At 42.3% G+C, this 21,327-nt stretch overlaps 1 protein-coding gene across 5 annotated transcripts in view; it reads right to left on the reverse strand.

Moving 5' to 3' along the window:
• Window positions 1-5,705: 5,705 nt before the first annotated feature.
• The window catches only part of ACBD6 (acyl-CoA binding domain containing 6), a 198,047-nt gene continuing 182,425 nt past the window's right edge, over window positions 5,706-21,327 (reverse strand). For all 5 annotated transcript variants that reach the window (XR_014816388.1, XR_014816389.1, XM_003130348.6 and 2 more), the window contains one exon: window positions 5,706-5,997. Coding sequence is in view for 2 of the 5 variants with exons in the window: in XM_003130348.6 (XP_003130396.2) it covers window positions 5,843-5,997 (155 nt within the window). In the remaining 3 variants the exon portion in view is untranslated. The remainder of the gene's footprint in view (window positions 5,998-21,327) is intronic.

Below are 21,327 nucleotides of genomic sequence, written 5' to 3' on the forward strand. Positions count from 1 at the left end.
TGTTCAGTTGAAGCACACATTAGCCTGGGCACTAACCCTTCTGCCACCCAAGCTTAGCTCTGCCCCAGTCACACACCTTGTTCATTAATCCTCAGAAATGCTGTATGGAACCCGGAATAATAACCCATAGCCAAGTAGTTAAACCTGGCAGGAAACTAAGAAATACCTATTTATGGAAAGGTTCACTGGATCACGGCAACCTTTTAGCTGGAAAATGCTGAAACATTTCTTAAAAAAATTATAATAGATACAATTCCAGATATGATACTTGGGTTGTTACCTTCCTACCTAACAAGCATTAGAGATAACTGCATGTGACCAGGTGGCTGACTTCTTACCTCTTTATTAGAGGCAGTTACAGCAGGTTTAAAAGATGTAGCTAGTTTTTTGATGGGTAACTTATAAATTGCTATGAGACTTTGCGAGATAATCTCTTGCAATATCTTGAGATACCATCACATAAGTACTTCTAAAAATCCATGATAATGGGAAAAGGGAATGACAGTGGCCTAGAACGGTGCTTGTCATTTAGCAGGCTCTCAAGAAATATTCATGGATTGAACGGAGGAGGAGCTTCAGCGCTCCACATGAGTTTTGCGCCCTAATAAAGGGCTGAGATTCAGCAGACTTGGTCCTAACTGTGGCTCTAATATTACTTGTGATCTTGGGCAATATAAGCAACCTTTTAATGTCTCAGATTCATCCTCCTTTAAGTGGCCTTAAGAGCACTTGTCCTACCTACTCTGCAGGGTTGCTGTGGAGGAGTGATTAAATAATGCCTGTGAAAGCCTTCTGAAAAGTCAAAAAAGCTAAATGCATGTAAAAATCCATCATTAGTCACACAGAATCGAACATGTGGGCTCACTTCTGCCCTGCGGCAGAATCAGAGGTCAAACAGGTCAGGGTCCACCTTTTCGACCTGTGCCAATTTAAAAGTTTCTGATTTCGTGATCAGTGATAAAACTGTAGTCTATGTGTATCATTGAAATAGTGGCCAATGGTTTTCGAAAAAAGCACTTCTCCTATTCTTCCAAACAGGTACAGTAACACCCTATTTATATCATCTGGCAGAAGCACTTAAAACCATGAAAATTGGGTCAGTTAACAAAAAATTTTTCTTTTTTCTTTTTTTGGTATCTGTGACATGTGGAAATTCCCAGGCTGGGGACTGAACCCACATCAAAGCAGGGAGGACCCAAGCCAATGCCATGGTAAGGCCAGATCCTCAACCCAGTTTGCCACCAGAGAATTCCCAAGATTTCTCATTCTCGAAATAGGGTAGTGAGGAGCCAGCAAAACAGGGGTTCTCAGTGGGATTCACAGACCCCCCGTGGAGTCCAGAGAAGGGCTTCAGATGTGTGAACTCCCTAAAATTCCACGCACGATCCTGTGTTCTAGGGGAGGAGGGATCCAGAGCTCCCCAAGATTGATTTGGTTGACTCGAGCAAGAGTTCTGAAGGGAGCAGTGATCCAGTTGCTTTTATTGCCTCCTCTTTCACGTTTGTTTATATGATTCTCTTTTTATTCCTTGTTTTTCATTAGTGTGCATCAAGACTACTGCGAAGGCAGCCAGGGCCTCTTAGTTGGTAGAGTCAATGATGCTGTTGAATCAATACTAAATACAGAAAGTCATTAGCGTTGTTCTGAACACACTATCTTCAGAAGAGAAAAAGAAGAAAAATTATTTTAATTAATTAATTAATTAATTTTCTTGTCTTTTTGCCATTTCTTGGGCCGCTCCCACAGCATATGGAGGTTCCCAGGCTAGGGGTCAAGTCGGAGCTGTAGCCACTAGCCTACGCCAGAGCCACAGCAACTCGGGATCCGAGCCGTGTCTGCGACCTACACCACAGCCCACGGCAACACCGGATCCTTAACCCACTGAGCGAGGCCAGGGTTCGAACCTGCAACCTCATGGTTCCTAGTTGGATTCATTAACCACTGAGCCAGGATTGGAACTCCACACATTTCTTTTTTTTTTTTTTTTTTTTTTTTTGTCTTTTTGTCTTTTTGTTGTTGTTGTTGTTGCTATTTCTTGGGCCGCTCCCGCAGCATATGGAGGTTCCCAGGCTAGGGGTTGAATCGGAGCTGTAGCCACCGGCCTACGCCAGAGCCACAGCAACACGGGATCCGAGCCACATCTGCAACCTACACCACAGCTCACGGCAACGCCGGATCGTTAACCCACTGAGCAAGGGCAGGGACCGAACCCGCAACCTCATGGTTCCTAGTCGGATTCGTAACCACTGCGCCACGACGGGAACTCCATTTCTTTTTTTTTTTAAAGACATAGGAAAATGGGGTAGGTGTGTGGGTTATTATTTTTTTTGTTTTGTTTTGTTTTGCTTTTGCTTTTCTTAGGGCCGCACCTTAGGAGGTTCCCAGGCCAGGGGTTGAATTGGAGCTACAGCTGCCGGCCTATGCCACAGCCACAGCAGTGCCAGATCTGAGCCTGCGACCTACACCACAGGTCATGGCAACGCCAGATCCTTAACCTACTGAGCGAGGCCAGGGATTGAACCTGCGTCCTCATGGATATCAGTCAGGTTCATTACCGCTGAGCCACAACAGGAACTCCAGGATTGGTGTGTTTTTATAGAGGTGACTGGAGAACAAGACAATAAAATAAATGTGGAATGAGAATGAGGTAGCCGTGGAAAGCCCAGAAAAATGCAGTCTGGAAAAATGCAAGAGGTAAAGTAACAAAAGCAACTATTAATAACTCCGACAAATGTCTTTAGTTACCCACCTCTTTTTTTTGGGGGGGGGTCTTTTTGCCATTTCTTGGGCTGCTCTCGCGGCACATGGAGGTTCCCAGGCTAGGGGTCTAATCGGACCTGTAGCTGCTGGCCTACGCCAGAGCCACAGCAACACAGGATCCAAGCATGTCTGTGACCTACACCACAGCTCACAGCAATGCTGGATCCTTAACCCACTGAGCAAGGCCAGGGATCGAACCCACAACCTCATGGTTCCTAGTCGGATTCGTTAACCACTGAGCCATGACAGGAACTCCTAGTTACCCACCTCTTTATGATGCTTCCAACCCAAGTGGTTTTCAGTGTGAGAACACAGTAAAGACTCAATTTTTTAAAAAAACCTCATGTACACTAAAAAGAACAAATCCGAGAGTTTGAACCAAGGATGAGGTAAATGGACTTCACATCCCAGGAAGTATTTTTTTAAAAAGACCAAACAATTACTTTGAAGTTCTTATTGAATCATGACTAGAAATGAACCTTCAGAAAAAGGTTTCCTAGAATTTTTGAAAATATGAGGTGGCATATGCATAACAAATGCAAACTTGGACTACATTCAAGTGTGTCCTGGTTTTATCCTGCTGACCTGTATGAAAATGTGGTTTACTACATATCTGAGAAAGTTAACTGGCTTTCTGGTCCAGGAAATTTGCGTTCTTTGTTTGGTGGTAACCACTGCACCTTTGGCAATGGAACTCATGATCTGACTGAAGTGTGATGCACTCCGTTATAATTCCTAATTTAAGGGGAATGAAAACAAACCAAGATCTAGTTTTCTCTGACATTTATGAATGAAATTGTCCCCTTGATAAGGCACGGGTAGATGATCCATAGATTGTGATGTGACAGTAGGGATTTTGGAAATTCAGATATTGGTGATAAAAGAATAGAGATTTTTGGAAACGGATTTTAGAATGTACTTGAAAATGTTAGGTTGATGACTGTTTTTACTGACAGCTTTCAGGGCAAATTTGATACCTTTAACATGGATAAAAACCAAGTCACCTTCTTTATTTAAAAACAATCTAGGCAGTTTTCGATGTGGCAAAACAGCTTCTTAAAGACTTGTCTAAGAAATATCAAGGTCAAGTTACAAAAGAGAGATGAAAAAGGGAGTTCCTTGATAGCTTTTTGCTCAGATAACTGCCCTGTAAACTGGAAATGAATAAACACTTTTTTTTTTGATTTGCTAATGTCCTAAAAGTGTACAAAGTACTATCAATTAAGAGCTGCATGCAACATCTTGGTCACTTTTTACTGTAACTAATGAATAATGTTTCTTAACACACATTCAATCAATGTGGAATATGAGAGAATTTAGCTGAACAGTAGGTTGCGATGTAGCTGGGATTGTGGGAAAAGAAGAGATAATGAAGGGAAAACTCTGCTAGAATTACAGTAACATTTCAGTGTGTCCTAACATGCATATCACTTCCACGGAGAATTAAGAAGTCATGTGAAAAATGAATACTCTTCGTGAATGGTTTTTGTTTACATCGCAGAAAGTAAAAGGTTGCAAGAATCACAGAAGCAGCATTATTTCTTTAAGCTTTATTTCTGCTCTGAAGGGGCTTGCTCCAGGAGGGCAAGTTAGCATGAGCTAATGAAACCCTTGTCCATTGCTGAGGGCTCCACTACGCAAGTTTATTACTTCTTAAGAGTGACAGGTTAGGAAAACTATCCTTTAAACAGTCGTCTTTGCATCTAACTTGTTTTTTCATTTCTCTTCCTATGACAACTATCTATTTTCCTTACACAATGTCAAGGACTTCCCCAGATGGACTTCTTGAGGCTTAAAGGGGAAAAATGTAAGGGAGACAGTTTCAACTTGTCTTGTCTATCCTTTAACTTAGACCTGTGGCTTACTCATCTATGTTTTTAATAAAACAAACAAACAAACAAACAGAAGCTCTCCAGAAAAAATTTCAATCACACCTCAGTACTGGGGCGCTACAGCTATTTCATATTAGACCCAAACAGACCTAGCAGTTCAGGCCGAGGCTAGTTACAGAGACTGCTACCATATGCGACAGGAACATGATAGCCAATGAAAAGGACCCAAGGGAAGTTCCTCCCTGTTTTGTGAAGGTAAGTTTAAGGACTCCTGACCTAATCAGTGAATTCTCCAGAATCTGTCTTTCGATTCTCAAGTGAGGTCACTGAATCTTACTCTAAAAGATTACTCCAAGATTCTGAGGTTTTCAGTAAATCTGGTTGTTCCTCTGACTTCTATATCCTTTGTGACAAAAGCCTGCCCTTTCTCTCTTCTGCTTTCTTTCTTTCTTTTCTTATCTTTTTTTATTTTTATTTTTTTGTCTTTTTGCCTTTTCTTGAGCTGCTCCTGTGGCACATGGAGGTTCCCAGGCTAGGGGTCTAATCGGAGCTGTTGCTGCCGGCCTGCATCACAGCCACAGCCACAGCCATGCCAGATCCAAGCTGCATCTGGGACCTACACCACAGCTCACAGCAATGCCGGATCCTTAACCCACTGAGCGAGGCCAGGGATCAAACCTGAAACCTCATAGTTCCTAGTCGGATTTGTTTCGACTGAGCCAGGATGGGAACTCCTGCTTTCTCTTTCTTAACACCCCTCTTCTTATGGTTCCAATTCTGTTTGATGAAAGAACAGACATTTTAGTTACCTATTCAGACCAACTATACAAAATGCCACAAGACCTATCCCCACTCTACTGAGATTTCATGGAACTTTCCTAATTGTCAGCGAGGCCATGTGGGACCCCTCTTGCTCCTGTATGTTTAAAAGAGTGGCCATGGTTAATATTGTGAAATACGACGCGTCCCCTGCTCCCCACCCTCTAGAGCAGTGATAAATTTCAGAGCACGCTCAGCGGAATTGGATTGTATTATGCACAGTACACATGTTCATCACCCAAACGGGACTCGCCAGAATGTATGCAAGCAGAATGAATTGCTGAGCCTTCAAAATTCCAGTTCCTCGCAACTGATTTTTATTAGCCAATGTATACCAAAGGTGGGTGGCAGAAGCAGCATTATTTTTGCAGTTTTCTTGCACCACTGAAGCTCTGCGCTGTTAACAGACTGTGGTTTTTCCAGTCTTTTGATTAAGCCATGCCAGCCATGTGCTGCTGTAACACCAAAGCGACCGCTTTGCACCCTGTCACCTCCTGGGGCAGGCAGCCGTCCTGGTCTCGGAGGGTGGCATCTGCGCCGGCCTGGAGCAGCAGCTCCACGATGTCCAGAAACTCACAGGCGGCGGCTGCCGGGAAAATTGACAATACAAAAACAAGGTTACTGTGAGACAAAGAGAAACGACTAGACTTGAGTAGGAAAGGCAGGTGCTGAGCAGTGAGGAATCCTCAAGGGTGACCAGGCCTTGTAACAGAACTGTGTGTCATTACAGCGCATTTGCCAGTGTGAGGAAAAGCAGTTTACCTCCGCGGTCGCCCAGAAGCAAACAAACAGATACATTTTTTTTTTTTTTTAAATTGTGGACCCAGGATGGGAAGAGATGAAGAGAAAGAACAAAAACAGTGTTTAAATCGTTTACTTTGATCTAAATGATAGGTTTGTAGGCTGTCAAAAGACTGCAAATACCATAAATGTCAAAGAAAAGATTTTGTTTTGTCTTTGAAGAGGGAGTAAGTGGGTAACTAACTGAACTTTAAAATTTGTAAATGAGAAAAAAGTGGCCTAGTAATGAGAGCATCCCTTTAAAGAAAGCTTTCTATTTTTAAAATACTAACTGGCACCAACCACACAAGGCACAGGAAAAGGATCTAGGGCATCAAGACTTATTATGAAGATGCTACAGTATCGCCCCCAGCATGGACAAACTGACCAAAGGGCTAGAAGAGAGAGCCACCCACTTCTTTCGCATGTGGATGGAGATTAGATTTATGACAATGCTGGCATCGCAGATCAGCGAGGAAACAAAGCTCTGTTCGTTAGAGGGCACTGAGACAAGAGGGCCAAGCACAAAAATAGGCGTTTCACACAAGATAAAACATTAATGGCAACAAACATGAAAAGATGAACAATCGTATTAGTAATCATGGAGATAAAAATTAAAACCGGGAGATACCATTTCATTCCCACCAGATAGGTGAAAATTAAAAACGGAGACAATACCAAGCCCTGAGGAGGCCTGGAGCAAGGGAAACTCCCTTCTGACTGGGGAGAGAGTACACTGGTGCATCACTGTGGACAACAATTTACAGTCAAACCTAAACAAATGCATACCCTCGGACCCAGCAATGCTACTCCCAAGTATAGACGCTCTAGAAACGTTTGCATGTGCTTCCCAGGAGATACGGACAAGGATATACAGAGCAGCCGCATTTGTAATAGACCCGAATGTAAACAACCCAAATGCCCATTAGGAATAGCATGTAAAAATAAAATATTGTTTACATATACAACGAAATGCCATACAACAATGAAAACTAATGAACGATAGCGTCACATAACATGAATTTATCTCCAGAACAACATTCTGTTGGAAGGAAAAAAGCACACACACGGTAAAAAAAGAATACACACAGTATAGTTCCTTTTTTTTTTTTTGTCTTTTTGTCTTTTCTAGGGCTGCTCCTGCGGCATATGGAGGTTCCCAGGCTAGGAGTTGAATTGGAGCTGTAGCCCTGTAGCCGCTGGGCTTCACCAGAGCCACAGCAACACGGGATCCGAGCCACGTCTGCAACCTACACCACAGCTCATGGCAATGCCGGATCCTTAACCCACTGAGCAAGGCCAGGGATCGAACCCGCACCCTCATGGTTCCTAGTCGGATTTGTTAACCACTCAGCCACGACGGGAATTCCGGTATAGTTCCATTTAAACAGAATTTTAAAAACAGATAAAACTAAACATCAGTGCTCAGGGCCACACATATGTGGTGACACTATACGAGAAAACAGTGATAGAAAATCTGGGATAGTGCTAATGGCAGCGGGGGTGCTGTGGGGAAGGCCATGTGATTGGATTACGGCATTTCAAAGATACTGGTAATGTTCTCTTTCTTTAAGTGTTACGTACAATTTTTTAAAGCTACATTTTATATTCTTCAAATACATCTTACATACAATTCTGCAGTGTGATATATTACATTCTAGCGACAACAAAAGTTTAAAAAGGGATGCTGTACCACAGAAATTGGGACAACACTGTAAATCAACTATACTTAATTTTTTTTTTTTTTTTAAAGGGAGAGCAAGAAGGGTAAGGAGTTTGATTCAATGAGTATTTTACTGAATACATAGCATTACCAGTCCTACCAAGGATACAGGTCAGATTCCTGCTCTGGGGAACCTAGAAGGATGAATAAACACTGTGGCAGGCAGGGACACAGGCAGACAGACAGACAGACAGACACACACACACACACCCCTCTGCAAAGATGCTAGTGGGGATCAGGAAAAATACCACCAGTAGGTGGTACGTAAGCTGAGCTTTGAGGAGAGAGTAAAATTCCAGGTAAATGGAGAAGGCAAGGCACTGGCAGGGTAAGAAAACAGCATTAACAGAGGTAGGAGAGGGCACAGAATGCTGAGAGAGCTGGCTGCTGGCTCAGAGAAGCAATGCAGAGAATGAAAAGCAGAGAGGCTGCATTTAAGTCAAACTATATTCTGCCTACGAGCCATACCTAGAAGCTTAGTGTTTACGAGGAGCGAAGTAGCAAAATTCGGCTTCTGCATTAGGATGATAATTCTAGAGTGACTCAGAGAACCTTGAAATTAGCTAGTGTCAGCAGGAATATAAAGAGGGAACAGAATAAGAGAGCCACTGAAATTCAGCTAGGCTATAGCAAAATATGGAAATAACCCTTTTTAAAAAGTTTGTGAACACTAAATTTAATAATTAATGAAGCTGATAAAATATCTGTAGACACCTAGTCAACATTTAATTATATTTTGCAATTTTCTTTTTGTTTTCTGGAGCAAAAATAATTTCAAGTTTTATGTATTTTTACAGGTTTTTGAAAAGCTCTTAGGCCCAAGGTTGTGATCATACGTTTACTGAATAAAACCACCTGTATTTCTACACTTATAATCTGAAACCCAGATACCATAAAAAAATTGATAAATCTGATTATATAGAAACCAAAAATTGATAAATTTGAACACATAATTTTTTTTTTTTAAATCTTTTTAGGGCTGCACCTGTGGCATATGGAGGTTCCCAGGCTAGGGGTCCAATCAGAGCTGTTGCTGCCGGCCTATGCCAGAGCCACAGCAACGCCAGATCCAAGCCATGTCTGAGACCTACACCACAGCTCACGGCAATGCCAGATCCTCAACCCACTGATCGAGGCCAGGGATCAAACCCTCAACCTCATGGTCCTAGTCGGATTCGTTTCCACTGCACCATGACAGGAACTCCCCAGAACATATAAAAATTCAAAACAGCTATACCACACACAAAAATACTATATACAAAAGTAAACCATAAATTGGGAAACATATTCACCTACATTACACAGGCAAGAGCTAATAACCTTAGTATTAAAAAAAAACTTTAATAAATCAACCCAAAAGAACAATGGGCAAAATAATTAGAGGAATCAAAGATGACACATTTCGAGTCTGGGAGAACATCTGTTGGCGACATTAGCTCTAAAATAAGGAACCAGAAGAAGGAAGAGCAGGGGTTTTTGGAGAGGAAGAGAAGCAGAAAGTTAGAGACGGGTAGAAATAATATTGCTTTGGGACATGATAAATATATGGTGCTAGGCGATATCTATATTGATAAGTTCAGCCGGAAGGTACGATTTGAATCGGAAAAAAAAAAAGACCTCCTCATGCTGTACACATTTCTATCTCCATTTTTACTGTACTGTGTGAAGTACATTGTTATTGCAACTTCGTGAAGACTTGTTTTGGGCTCAGGATTTTCAGCAGTTTTTCTGGATACTCTGTTTAATATATTTATATCACATGACCTCCCTGGCCAAAGAGCTACCTACCAAAGTTGGTGTCCCTTAGGATGCTGGAGAAATACATTTGAAAGAGACGTAGGGATTATTGAAAATTCCTAATAGTGTCCCTACCAGTAGACACATTTATGTGGCTGGGAAACAAAAAGCTTCAGAGGCAAAGATTGTTAATGTCCATTATTAAATTTTCACTTGCATTTTTCTTTTCTACTACAATGTACATGCATCCACTTGTTTTATTGCTGTTGATCACTGAGCATGTTTTATTAATTATTTTGCGTGCTCCCTACTGGGCTTTCTTCTCCCTGTATACTAGCTCTTTAAAAACGCCATTTCCAAGCCTCCTTATGATGACTGTCCTTTGCCACACCTGGCCTTAGCTCATGATTATACTTCAACAGCCTCTAGTGCAGTGAGCAGGTGTCAGAAACACCTGGAAGGCTTGTTGGACCTTACGCTGCAAGGGGCACCACCACCCTCTCAGTTTGATTGGTAGCTTTGGAGCAGGACTGAGAATAGACATGTCCTAACAGGTCCCCAGGTGATGCTGATGCTGCTGATCTGGGGCTTCGCTTCCAAACCCAGGGCGCTACCAGCTGCCTCCTGCCTCAAACCTTTGACCAGTTTTCACAGCTAGAGCCACTTAAGGTGTTGATTCCGCCTCACGCAGGAAGGAAGAAATACAGGCGTTTCATTGGTTCCCTACGACGACGTAACCTTACGGAGGGTTTGACGTGGATAGCAGCGCCGGGCTTTTGCTGAGTGTTCGCAGCTCCCGCGCTTCATCTCTTCCTGGGTTCCTTGCTGGACACACCGTTTCTTCTGGGATGAGGACGCTTTGATTTCCTTTGCTCCTCAGTTCCTTCTGGAAGCTGAAGACGCGCAGGTAAGCTTCCCACCTCCGGGAATACACCTTGTTTTCCTTCTGGGTATTTGTGAAGCCATGCTCACCTTGGCAGGGTTGGTTTGCCTGCGCCTTCTTTCCGTTGCTTGTTGCTAAGACTTTGCGGTTTGCCCTTTCTGTGCCAGTGAGTCTAGAGTCCTGGATTTGGCATTCCCGCGCCTGAGTTCAAATACCCCAGGCTACTTTCTCGGCTTTTCAGACATGACTTATTTCCACTGTTTCTGTGACTGCTGCCCATTCTTCCTCTTTCTCCCCGTCTATGTTTCTGGGTCCCCGCCCCCTCCCCCAGGCTCCATCTCCCTCACAGTCTTGAGACTCAGTGCGGGCTTGGTCTTTTGCCCTCTGTGCATGATTACTTTTCTGGTAAAACCATGCATCTTAGCTGGAAGGCTCGAAGGCTCACCCACATGTATGACTTAGATCCAGGTAAGTCAACTATTTTCTTTTTAAACCTGTGTCATGGAGGCTTGATGGGCTTGCCACACAAGTGTAGTCTGAGGATTAGTGGCTTTTGGTGGGTCAGAGGAACTCGTTAGAAATGCAGAGCCTTGGGCTGCACCTCGGATGCACTGAGTTAGAAGCCATGGTGTAATAAGAGCCCCAGGTGATTTTTATTCACATTGGAAAAGAGTGATGCCTATAGGACGAATTGCTCCCACCTGGAGCCAAATCGTGACTGCCAACCTTACTACTTTTCCCAACTTATCGCCACTGATGGAATGTTGCAAACTTATGTGAGTTTCCTGCTGACAGTGTGAATTATGAACAACCACCCACCACACTGCAGGAACCCAGGGTCTCTGTGTACCTCTCACATTTGTTGTTTCTTGGTATATCTTATGCACAAGGCCTTTTCAGCTAAGTCAGTATACCAAAGGAATATTTTCATGCTTTTGGCCATGATCTGATGTGGGCTTGGATGACAGGCCTGAGGGTCCAGGGTGGAGGGGTGCCAATCAAGTTCAATAGTAACTTTTAGGTGGAACGCTGTCCCACAGTAAGTGATCATCCAGACACCTCTTATTTACTCATTTATTTATTTGTTTATTTTTAGGACCGCACCCTCGGCATATGGAAGTTCCCAGGCGAGGGGGCGAATCAAAGCTGTAGCTGCCGGCCTACACCACAGCCACAGCAGTGTGGGATCTGAGCTCCGTCTGCGACCTATACCACCGCTCACGGCAGCGATGGATCGCCAACCCACAGAGCGAGGCCAGGGATTGAACCCGCATCCTCATGGATACCAGTCAGATTCGTTTCCGTTGTGCCACAGTGGGAGCTCCAGCATTTATTTATTTATTTATTTGGCTGTGCCCATGGCATGTGGAGGTTCCCTGGCCAAGGGCTGAACCCAAGCCACAGCAGTGACAACACTGAGTCCTTAACTGAGGCCACCAGGGAACTCCCCTCATCAGCATTTATTATGGAGAAGATGTTGAAAGTAGGTCAGGTTGGGTGAACTAACTCCACTCCAGAGCCTCTGTGGTGGGTGGGGCCAGCATTACTCGTCTGGACAGTGACCAGTGAATGGCCTTGTTGGCCAGAAACCCATCCCTGAAGGAATAGGATTCCAGCCAGTGATTGAGTCTGCAAGTCAGGTGCAACCATTGCAAGAAGGGGTCTAATAAGACATACACGGAGTGTCAGAATCTCAGCAAAGACTGCCTAAACCCAAACCAAACAAACAAAAATCTGGAATTCCATAATGGCCTAGTAGTTAGGGATCTGGCCTTGTCACTGCTGTGGATCCAGTTCATTCCAGGCCTGTGCTTTTCTGCATGTCATAGGCTCAGCCAAAAAAAAAAGACAAACCAAAAAACCCCCCCAAACCAAACAAGACTGCCTACATTCAGGATAGGGCTCAAAACCACAAAGGAGGAAACTGCCATGTTAACCTGGAGACCCAGGTGGACAATTCCATAGAAAAAATAGGGGTTCTAGAATCCAAGGTGGATTTCTGTGACCTTAAGTAACTTTATCCTCATATGGTCTTCCTAGGCAAATGAAAATGCATATCCAGGGTCTAGGAAAGAACCCACATAGCAGATGTTTAATTAAATGGTAGTTACTACTATGTTTATTATGGAGGAATCATATTCTTATGTGAGCCTATGGACCACAAAACTGCTCCAGGTTCTCTGAATTCTGGACTGGAGGGTTGAGTAGCTAGTGTAGGACTTTGTTCAGGGATCTGAGCAGGAGGTCACATGCATACTCAAAGCGTAAGTACTTAGCTAGTTAATATTGGAGGACTTTTTTTTTTTCTCCCCCGCTTTCCTCGTTTGTTCTCTTGTGATTGGATAACTATCTTTTAGTGTTTGGATTTCCTTTTCTCTTTCGTGTGTATATCTGTTAATAGATTTTTGGTTTGTGGTTACCATGAAAAGCCTCGCCAAAACCGGTATAGGAGTTTATACGCTGATGTTTTAAGTTGCTGATTTCTTAATTTCAAATGTAGTTTTTAAAAAAGATGGTTAGGCAGACTTGAGGGCCCTCAGGATAGGTATGGGGACCACTGTGTGGGATATTCCAGTAGGGGAGAGAGATTAGGTTCAATTCCAAATATGTCTTGGGCAAGTAGGAATTTATAGCTAAGGATCAGGGTGGGAATAATCAGTGGATATAAAACAAGGAGGAGACACCAGAGATAACAGGGGTTCTGCCTAAACTGACCTATCAGAATTCTTGCGGAAGCCAGGCCAGGGTAATGAGACATGGCTGGAGGACAGGAAACCAGGTTAGCTATCAAGGGTAGGGGGTTCTAGTTAAAGTGACTTAGCAGGACTCTTGAAAAAACCGTATTTTCTAAGGAAGTACACGGACAGGCCTTGAAAAATATTCAGGAGGCAGACAAAAGTTTGGTTAAGTAAAGAATCATTGTTAGGAATTCCTGTGGTGGCTCAGCAGGTTAAGAGCTTGACATTGTGTCTGTGAAGCAGCAGCTTCAATCCCTAGCCTTACTCAGTGGGTTGAGGATCTGGTATTGTTGGAAGCTGTGGCACAGGCCAGCAGCTGCAGCTCCTATTTGATGCCTAGCCTGTGAACTTCCCTATGCTGCAGATGCAGCTGTGGAGGGAAAAAAAAAAAAAAATCATTGTTAGTTTTTATCAAACAAATGCATTTTATATATCCTCCATGTGTACCCTCCTCCTCTCATGATTACTGGTTTGATAACATCTTTCTGTGTGGATTATTCCTACCTTTACTATATGTTTGCCTATACTGGTGATCTTTCCCGCTTCAGAATTTCCTTGTTTCTAGTTGTGACTTTTCTGCTTAGAGAAGTCCCTTGAGCATTTGTTGTAAAGCTGGTTTGGTGGTGCTGAATTCTTTTAGTTTTTGGTTGTCTTGCTTTGATTTCTCTGTCAAATCTGAACAAGAGCCCTGCTGGGTAGAGTATTCTTGGTTATAGCTTTTTCCCTTTCATAACTTTAAATGTATCTTGCCACTCTCTTCTGGACTGCAGAGTTCCACTGAAAAATCAGCTAGTAACCTTAGGAGAGTTCCCGTGTGTGTTATTTGTTGCTTTCCCCTTATTACTTTGAGTATTTTTCTTGTATCTTGGTGTGTTCCTCACTGGGTTAATTCTGTATGGAACTCTGTGTGCTTCTTGGACTTGAAGACATCCTTTCTCATGGGACTTCCTTCACTGTGTTAGGGAATTTTTCAGCTTTTTATCTTTTTTTTTGTCTTTTTACTGTTGCACTGGCAACATGGAAATTCCTGTGCTAGGGGTTGAACTGGAGCTGCAGCTGCCAACCTATGCAACAGTCATAGCAATGCTGGATTCAGGCTGTATCTTGCATAGGTGGGATCCTTAACCCACTGAGTGAGGCCAGGGCTGGAACCTACATCCTCATGGATACTATATCAGGTTCTTAACCTGCTTAGCTACAACGGGAACTCCAACTTCAAATATTTTCTCAGGCCCTTTCTTATTTTACTCTCCTAGGACCCCTATAATGTGAATGTTAGTGCAGTTGATGTTGTCCCAGAGGTCTCTTAAACGCTGTCCTCATTTCTTTTGATTCTTTTCTTTTTAAATGTTTCATTAAGTAAAATGAAATAAGCAGAGTTTCTCTGTTGCTGCCAAACTGATAAAATTGTTTTCTTTTTTATATTAGAGTATAATTGATAATATTGTGCCAATTTTTTGCTATACAGCAAAGTGACCCAGTCTCATGTGTACAATATGTGTGTGTATATGTATATATATATACACATACATATACATATATATATACACACACACATATACATACATATGTATACACGCACACACACACACACACACTCCTTTGCTTATATTATCTTCCACCATGGTTTATCCCAAGAGATTGGATATAGTTCCCTGTGCTATACTGTCGGATGTCATTGCTTATCCATGCTAAAGGTAATAATTTGCATCTACTAACACGAAACTCCCAGTTCATTCCACTTTCTCCCCCCTCCCCCTTTGCAACCCACAAGTCTGTTCTCTAATAGGTAGGTTTATTTTTGCCATATTTTATATTCCACATGTAAGTGATATTGTATGGTATTTGCCTTTTTCTGATGTACTTCACTTAGAATGATAATCTCTAGTTGCAACCATGTTACTGCAAATGACATTATTTCATTCTTTTTTTTATGGCTGAGAAGTATTCCATTGTATATATGTACTATATCTTTATCTGTTCATCTGTTGATGGATATCTAGGTTGTTTCCTGTCTTGGTTACTGTGAATAGTGCTTCTATGAACATAGGGGTGCATGTATCTTTTTGAATTATAGTTTTGTCTGGATATATGCCCAGGAGTGGGATTGCTGGATGATACGGTAGTTCTATATTTCGTTTTCTGAAGAACCTCAGAAAAACGCTGTTGTCCATAGTGGTTGGACCAATTTACATTCCCACCAACAGTGTAGGAGGGGTCCCTCTAGCATTTGTTATTTGTGGTCTTACTAATGATGGCCATTTTGACTGGTGTGAGGTGGTACCTCATTGTAGTTTTGATTTGCATTTCTCTAATAGTTGGTGATGTTGAGCATCTTCTCATATGCCCACTGACCATCCGTATGTCTTCTTTGGAGAAATGTCTACTTAAGGCTTCTGCTCATTTTTCTATTGGGTTGTTTGTTTTCTTGCTGTTGTATGTTTTTTGTTGTTGTTGTGGAGTTGTATGAGTTGTTTTTGAATATTTTGAAGATTAAGCCCTCGCCAGTCGCATTGTTTGTAACTGTTTTCTCCCAGTCCATAGGTTCTCTCTTTTTTATGGTTTCCTTTTCTGTGCAAAAGCTTAGATGTTTGATTAGGTCCCATTTTATTTTTATTTCTGTTGCACTGGGAGACTGACCAAAGAAAACACTTAACGAGGTTGATCTGAGAGAATGTTTTTGCCTGTGTTCTCTTCTAGGAGTTTTATGGTGTCATGTCTTAAACTCTTTTAAGTTTTCAAGCCATTTTGAGTTTATTTTTGTGCGTGGTGTGAGGGTGTGTTCTAGTTTCAATGATTTACATGCATCTATGGCCATACTGCCCTGAATGTGCCCGATGTCATCTGATTTACATGTGCCTGTCCACCTTTTCCAACACCACCTGTGGAGGAGACTTTTTCCCTCATTATATATTCTTGCCTCTTTTGTTATAGACTCATTAACTCTACGTGTCTGGGTTTATTTCCGGGTGCTGTGTTCCACTCATCTGTATGTCTCTTTTGGTACTAATGGCACGTTTATTTTATTTTATTTTTTTCTTTTTAGGGCCACACCTGCAGTATATGGAAGTTCCTGGGCTAGGAGCGAAATCAGAGCTGCAGCTGCTGGCCTATGCCACAGCCACAGCAATGTGGGATCCAAGCCACATATGTGACCTACACCACAGCTCACAGCAATGCAGGACTGTTAACCCACCAAGCAAGGCCAGGGATTAAATCTGAATCCTCATGGATACTAGTCAGGTTCATAATGTGTTGAGCCACAATAGGAGCTCCAGGGATGTGATTTTTTAAAAAGTATTGCCTTTTGCTATCTCATTGTTAGTGTAAAGAAATGCAACCGATTTCTGTATGTCAATCTTGAATTCTGCTACCTTGCTTAATTCATCTGTCAGTTCTAGTAGTTTTTGTGTAGAGTCTTTAGGGTTTTCATGTATAGTATGTCATATAGAGATAATTGTACCTCTTCCCTTCCAATTTGGATACCTTTTTATTTCTTTTTTCTTTGCTGTGACTAGAACTTTCAATACTATGTTGAAGAGAAGTGGTAAGAGGGCGCCACCTTGTCTTTTTTCCAGATTTTAGTGGGAAGGCTTTCTTTCAGCTTTTTACCTTTGAGTATTAAATTGGTGGTGGGTGTGTCTTAAATAGCTTTTATTATGTTGAGATACAGCATATAGTCCTGTTTGTGTCTGGCCTCTTTTTTTTTGAGCATGACGCTTTTGAGATTCATCCACGTTGCCGCAGGTATGAGTGGTTCTTTTTAATGCTGAGTAATATTTCATTGTATAAATGTATGTAGGCATCTGGGCGATGTCCAGTTTTTAGCCATTATGAATAAAGATCCTGTGAACACTGGATACATGGCTTTGTGTGGACCTTTTATGTTTTCACATCTTTTGAGTAAATAGCTTTCTAGGAGTGGGACTGCCGAGTCACATGAAAAGTGAATATTTAACTCGAATAAGAAACTACCAAACTTCCTAAGTTTGCATTCCCTCCAGTATGTGTGAATTCTAGATGCTCTGTATCCTTGTCAGCACTTGTTATTATCATTAAAATTCTTTAGCCATATAGTCAGATCTATAGTTTAGCTCTTTTCTTAGAGTTTCAGTCTCTTTGGCAAAATATTCCTTCTCTTCATTAATTTTGTTCCTGAGCTCATTGAACTACCTTTCCAAGTTTTCTTACAGTTTGCCAAGTTTCTTCATGTCCACTTTTTTGAATTCTTTTTATCAGTTATATTGCAATATTCCATGACTTTAAGTTTGGTTTCTGGAGAATTGTCATTTTCTTTCTGTAACACAGCCTTAGTTTAGTTCTTCATGGCGCTTGGTTGTTCCTTTGCCTGGGTATTTGAAGTAGTTACAGGATAAAAATTTGAGGCTTTCTGTTTTCCAGTAGGTGGCACCATAGCATAAAATTTTGGTTTTCCTCCTACCTGAGATGTCTCTTGTTATTTTTGAGAGTTGGCACTTTCCATACTCCACTGCCTCTGTGTGCCCCCCACGCCCCCCACCCATGTTATCAGTTCTTACATCTCTGGGGTCACTGATGCCTTCTGCCAATGTTGCTGGCATCACCACCTGCTGCACCAAGATGGTGATGTCTTCCCTTATGTTTGGGATCCCCTGAGTCACAGGTTCTGCCACTGCAGGGGGACAGGAAGGGAAGGGGCAGGGAGCAAGGATGTTGTGGGCATCTCTTTTGTGTCCAGTGTTGTAAGGTCAGTGGGCTCTGTTGCTGCAGAAGTGGTGGGGAGGGGCAGATGCCCAGAGTTGTGGGCACATCAGTGACTGTAGGGATGGAGTCCCAGGCCCCACTACTGCTGTTGCTCAGTTACCCGTGGTTGCAGGTGTCACTGTAGCTGTAATCATGTGCACAGCTTCTCCTGCTGCTGCTGGGTTCTTTGGGGCTGTGGGCCCAGCTACACGGTGGGAGGTCTAGGAGTGCAGGCATCACTTCTGCTGTGTCCTCAGTTCTGCCTCTTATATGTGTTCTAGTCCACTGACCTTTAAGATGTATAGACGTGTGGAATTTTCTGGCATCCTAGTGTGTTGGGCAGAGGCACCTTTGTTGAATTACAGATGTTTTATTGGTTGCAGATTGAAAGAGAGAGGTAGCTTTTCACTCCACTATGTTGCTGACGTCAATCCCGGGCAAGTTCTTGAACTTGATAAAGAACATCTATGAAAAAAATCTATAGCTAAAATCGTACGTAATGGTGAGAAACTCAAAGCTTTCCCACTAATACTGGTTATAAGGAAAAGATATCCCCTCTCACTGCTCTTTCTGAACACTGTGCTGTGGAAGTTCCATGTAATGCAGTTAAGACAAGAAAAGGAAACAAAAGATAAGTGGATTAGGGAGGAGGAAATAAAACTGTCTTTGTTGGCAGATGACATGACTGTCTATAAATGTAGAAAATCCAAAATAATCGACAAAAAAACTCCTGGAACAAATAAGCAATTATAGGAAGGTTGCAGGTAATAACATTAATATACAAAAGTCAATTACTTTCATATGCACCAGCAATGGACAAGTGGAATTTGGCATTAAAAACTTAATACCATTTATATCAGCATCATCAAAGTAAAATACTTGATAGTTTTTATATACAGGATCTATATGAGGAAAACCATAAAACTCTGATTAAAAAAATCAAAATAGGAGTTCCCGTCGTGGCAAAGTGGTTAACAAATCTGACTAGGAACCATGAGGCTGTAGGTTCGATCCCTGGCCTTGCTCAGTGGGTTAAGGATCCCGTGTTGCCGTGAGCTATGGTGTAGGTTGCAGACTCAGCTCGGATCCCACGTTGCTGTGGCTCTGGCGTAGGCTGGCAGCTACAGCTCTGATTTGATCCCTAGCCTGGGAACCTCCACATGCCACGGGAGCAGCCCTAGAAAAGGCGAAAAGACAGGAAAAAAAAAAAATCAAACTAAATAAATGGAGACAGACTCTATGTTCATGGATAGGAAGATTCAGTACTCTCAAGATGTCAGTCCTTCCCAACCAAAACCCCAGCAAGTCAGGCTGTGGATATCAACAAACTGCACATTGATATGGAGAAGCAAAAGATCCAGAAGAGCCAACACAATGGAGGACAGACACTAGTTGACCTCAAGACTGATGATAAAGCTATAGTAATTAAGACAGTAGTATTGGCAAAAGAATAGAAAACTGGATCAATGGAACAGAATGGAGAGCCTAGCAAGAGACTAACATAAACACTGGCTATAAATATCAAGGAAGACTTCTCCCCAGGAGGGCAGTAAAGGGTACTGAGACCTTAATTCCTCAGCCTCATTGGATTCAGCTGGTCAATGCTGTCTCTTCCAAATACTGTACTGTGGATTGTTTCGAGAAAGTGCCCTGAGGGCTGGAAAAAAAAAAAAAAAACCACCACAACTACGCCCCCCCCCCCCAAATGATGATCTTTGACAAAAAACCAAAGGCAACACAATGGAGTAAAGATGAGTCTTTTTAACAAACTGTTCTGGAACTACTGGACATCTACATGCACACACACAAATCTAGACACAGACCTTACATCCATCACAAAAATTAACTTAAAATGGGAGTTCCCGTTGGGGCTCAGTGGTTAAAGAATCCGAATAGGAACCATGAGGTTGTGGGTTCGATCCCTGGCCTTGCTCAGTGGGTTAAGGATCCGGCGTTGCTGTGAGCTATGGATCCTCAGATACAGCTTGGATCTGGTGTTGCTATGGTTGTGGCGTAGGCTGGCAGCTATAGCCCCAATTTGACCCCTAGCCTGGGAATTTCCATATGCCACAAGTGCGGCCCTAAAAAGACCAAAAAGAAAAAAAAAAAATCAGAGATCTAAATGTAATATGCAAAATTATAAAAATCCTGGAAGATAACATAGGAAAAAAAGCTAGATGACCTTGAGTATGTAATGAATTTTCAGACACAACCCCAAAGGTGCAGTCCATGAAAGAAATCATAGGTAAGCTGGACTTTACTAAAATTAAAAATGTGTGCTCTGTGAAAGATGATATTAAGAGAATGAGAAGACAAGCTGCAGATAGGTAGGAAATATCTGCAAATAACACATCGGATAAATAACCATTATCCAGGAGCCCCATCTTGGCTCAGTGGGTTAAGAACCCAACCAGTATCCATGAGGATGTGGGTCTGATCCCTGGCCCTGCTCAGTGGGTTAAGGATCTGGTGTTGCCCTAAGCTGTGTTGTGGGTTGCAGACACAGCTTGGATCCTGCGTGGCTGTGGGTGGCAGCTGTAGCTCCAGTTTGACTGCTATCGATCCTCAGCCTGGGAACTTCCATATGCTGTGAGTGCAGCCCTAAAAAGCAAAAAAAAAAAAAAAAAAAAAAAAAGGAGAACCTCCTAAAACTTAATAATAAGAAAGCAAACAACTTAAAATTAAAAAATGGGCCAAAGACCTTAATGAACACCTCATCAAAGAAGACACACAGATGGCAAATAAGCATCTGAAACGGTGATCCACTTCATGCCACTAGGGAAATGCAAATTAAGAGAACAATGAGATATTTCTGCACACCTACTGGAATGGCTAGTCCCTGGAACACTGGCAACACCGATGCTAGAGAAGCTGTGGAGCACCAAGAATTCACTACTGATGGGAATGCAAAACGGTACAGCCATTTGGAAGACAGTGGCAGTTTCTTGTAAAACTAAACATACTCTTAGCATATAAGCCAGGAATATGCTCATCAGTATTTATTGAAAGAAGCTGAAAACTCTGTTCACACAAAACCCACATATGAATGTTTACAGCAACTTTACTCCTAATGGCCAGAACTTGGAAGCAACCAAGATGTTCTTCCGGTAGGTGAGTGGATAAACCAACTGTGGTACATCCAGATAATGGAATACTATTCAGTGCTAGAAAGAAAGGAACTACCAAGCCATCAAAACACAGGGAGGAAACTTAAATGCATATCATTAAGAAAGCCAATATGGAAAGGGTACGTACTAGATGATTCTAACCATATGATACTCTGAAAAAGGCAAAATGATGGAGTCAGTAAAAAATCGGTGGTTGTCAGGGGTT

The sequence above is a fragment of the Sus scrofa genome, chromosome 9 (assembly GCF_054392235.1).
Source record: "Sus scrofa isolate SSC_HxYL_T2T_F1_AM1 chromosome 9, Sscrofa_HxYL_maternal_Yorkshire_Landrace_v2.0, whole genome shotgun sequence".
NCBI classification, from domain to species: Eukaryota; Metazoa; Chordata; class Mammalia; order Artiodactyla; family Suidae; genus Sus; species Sus scrofa.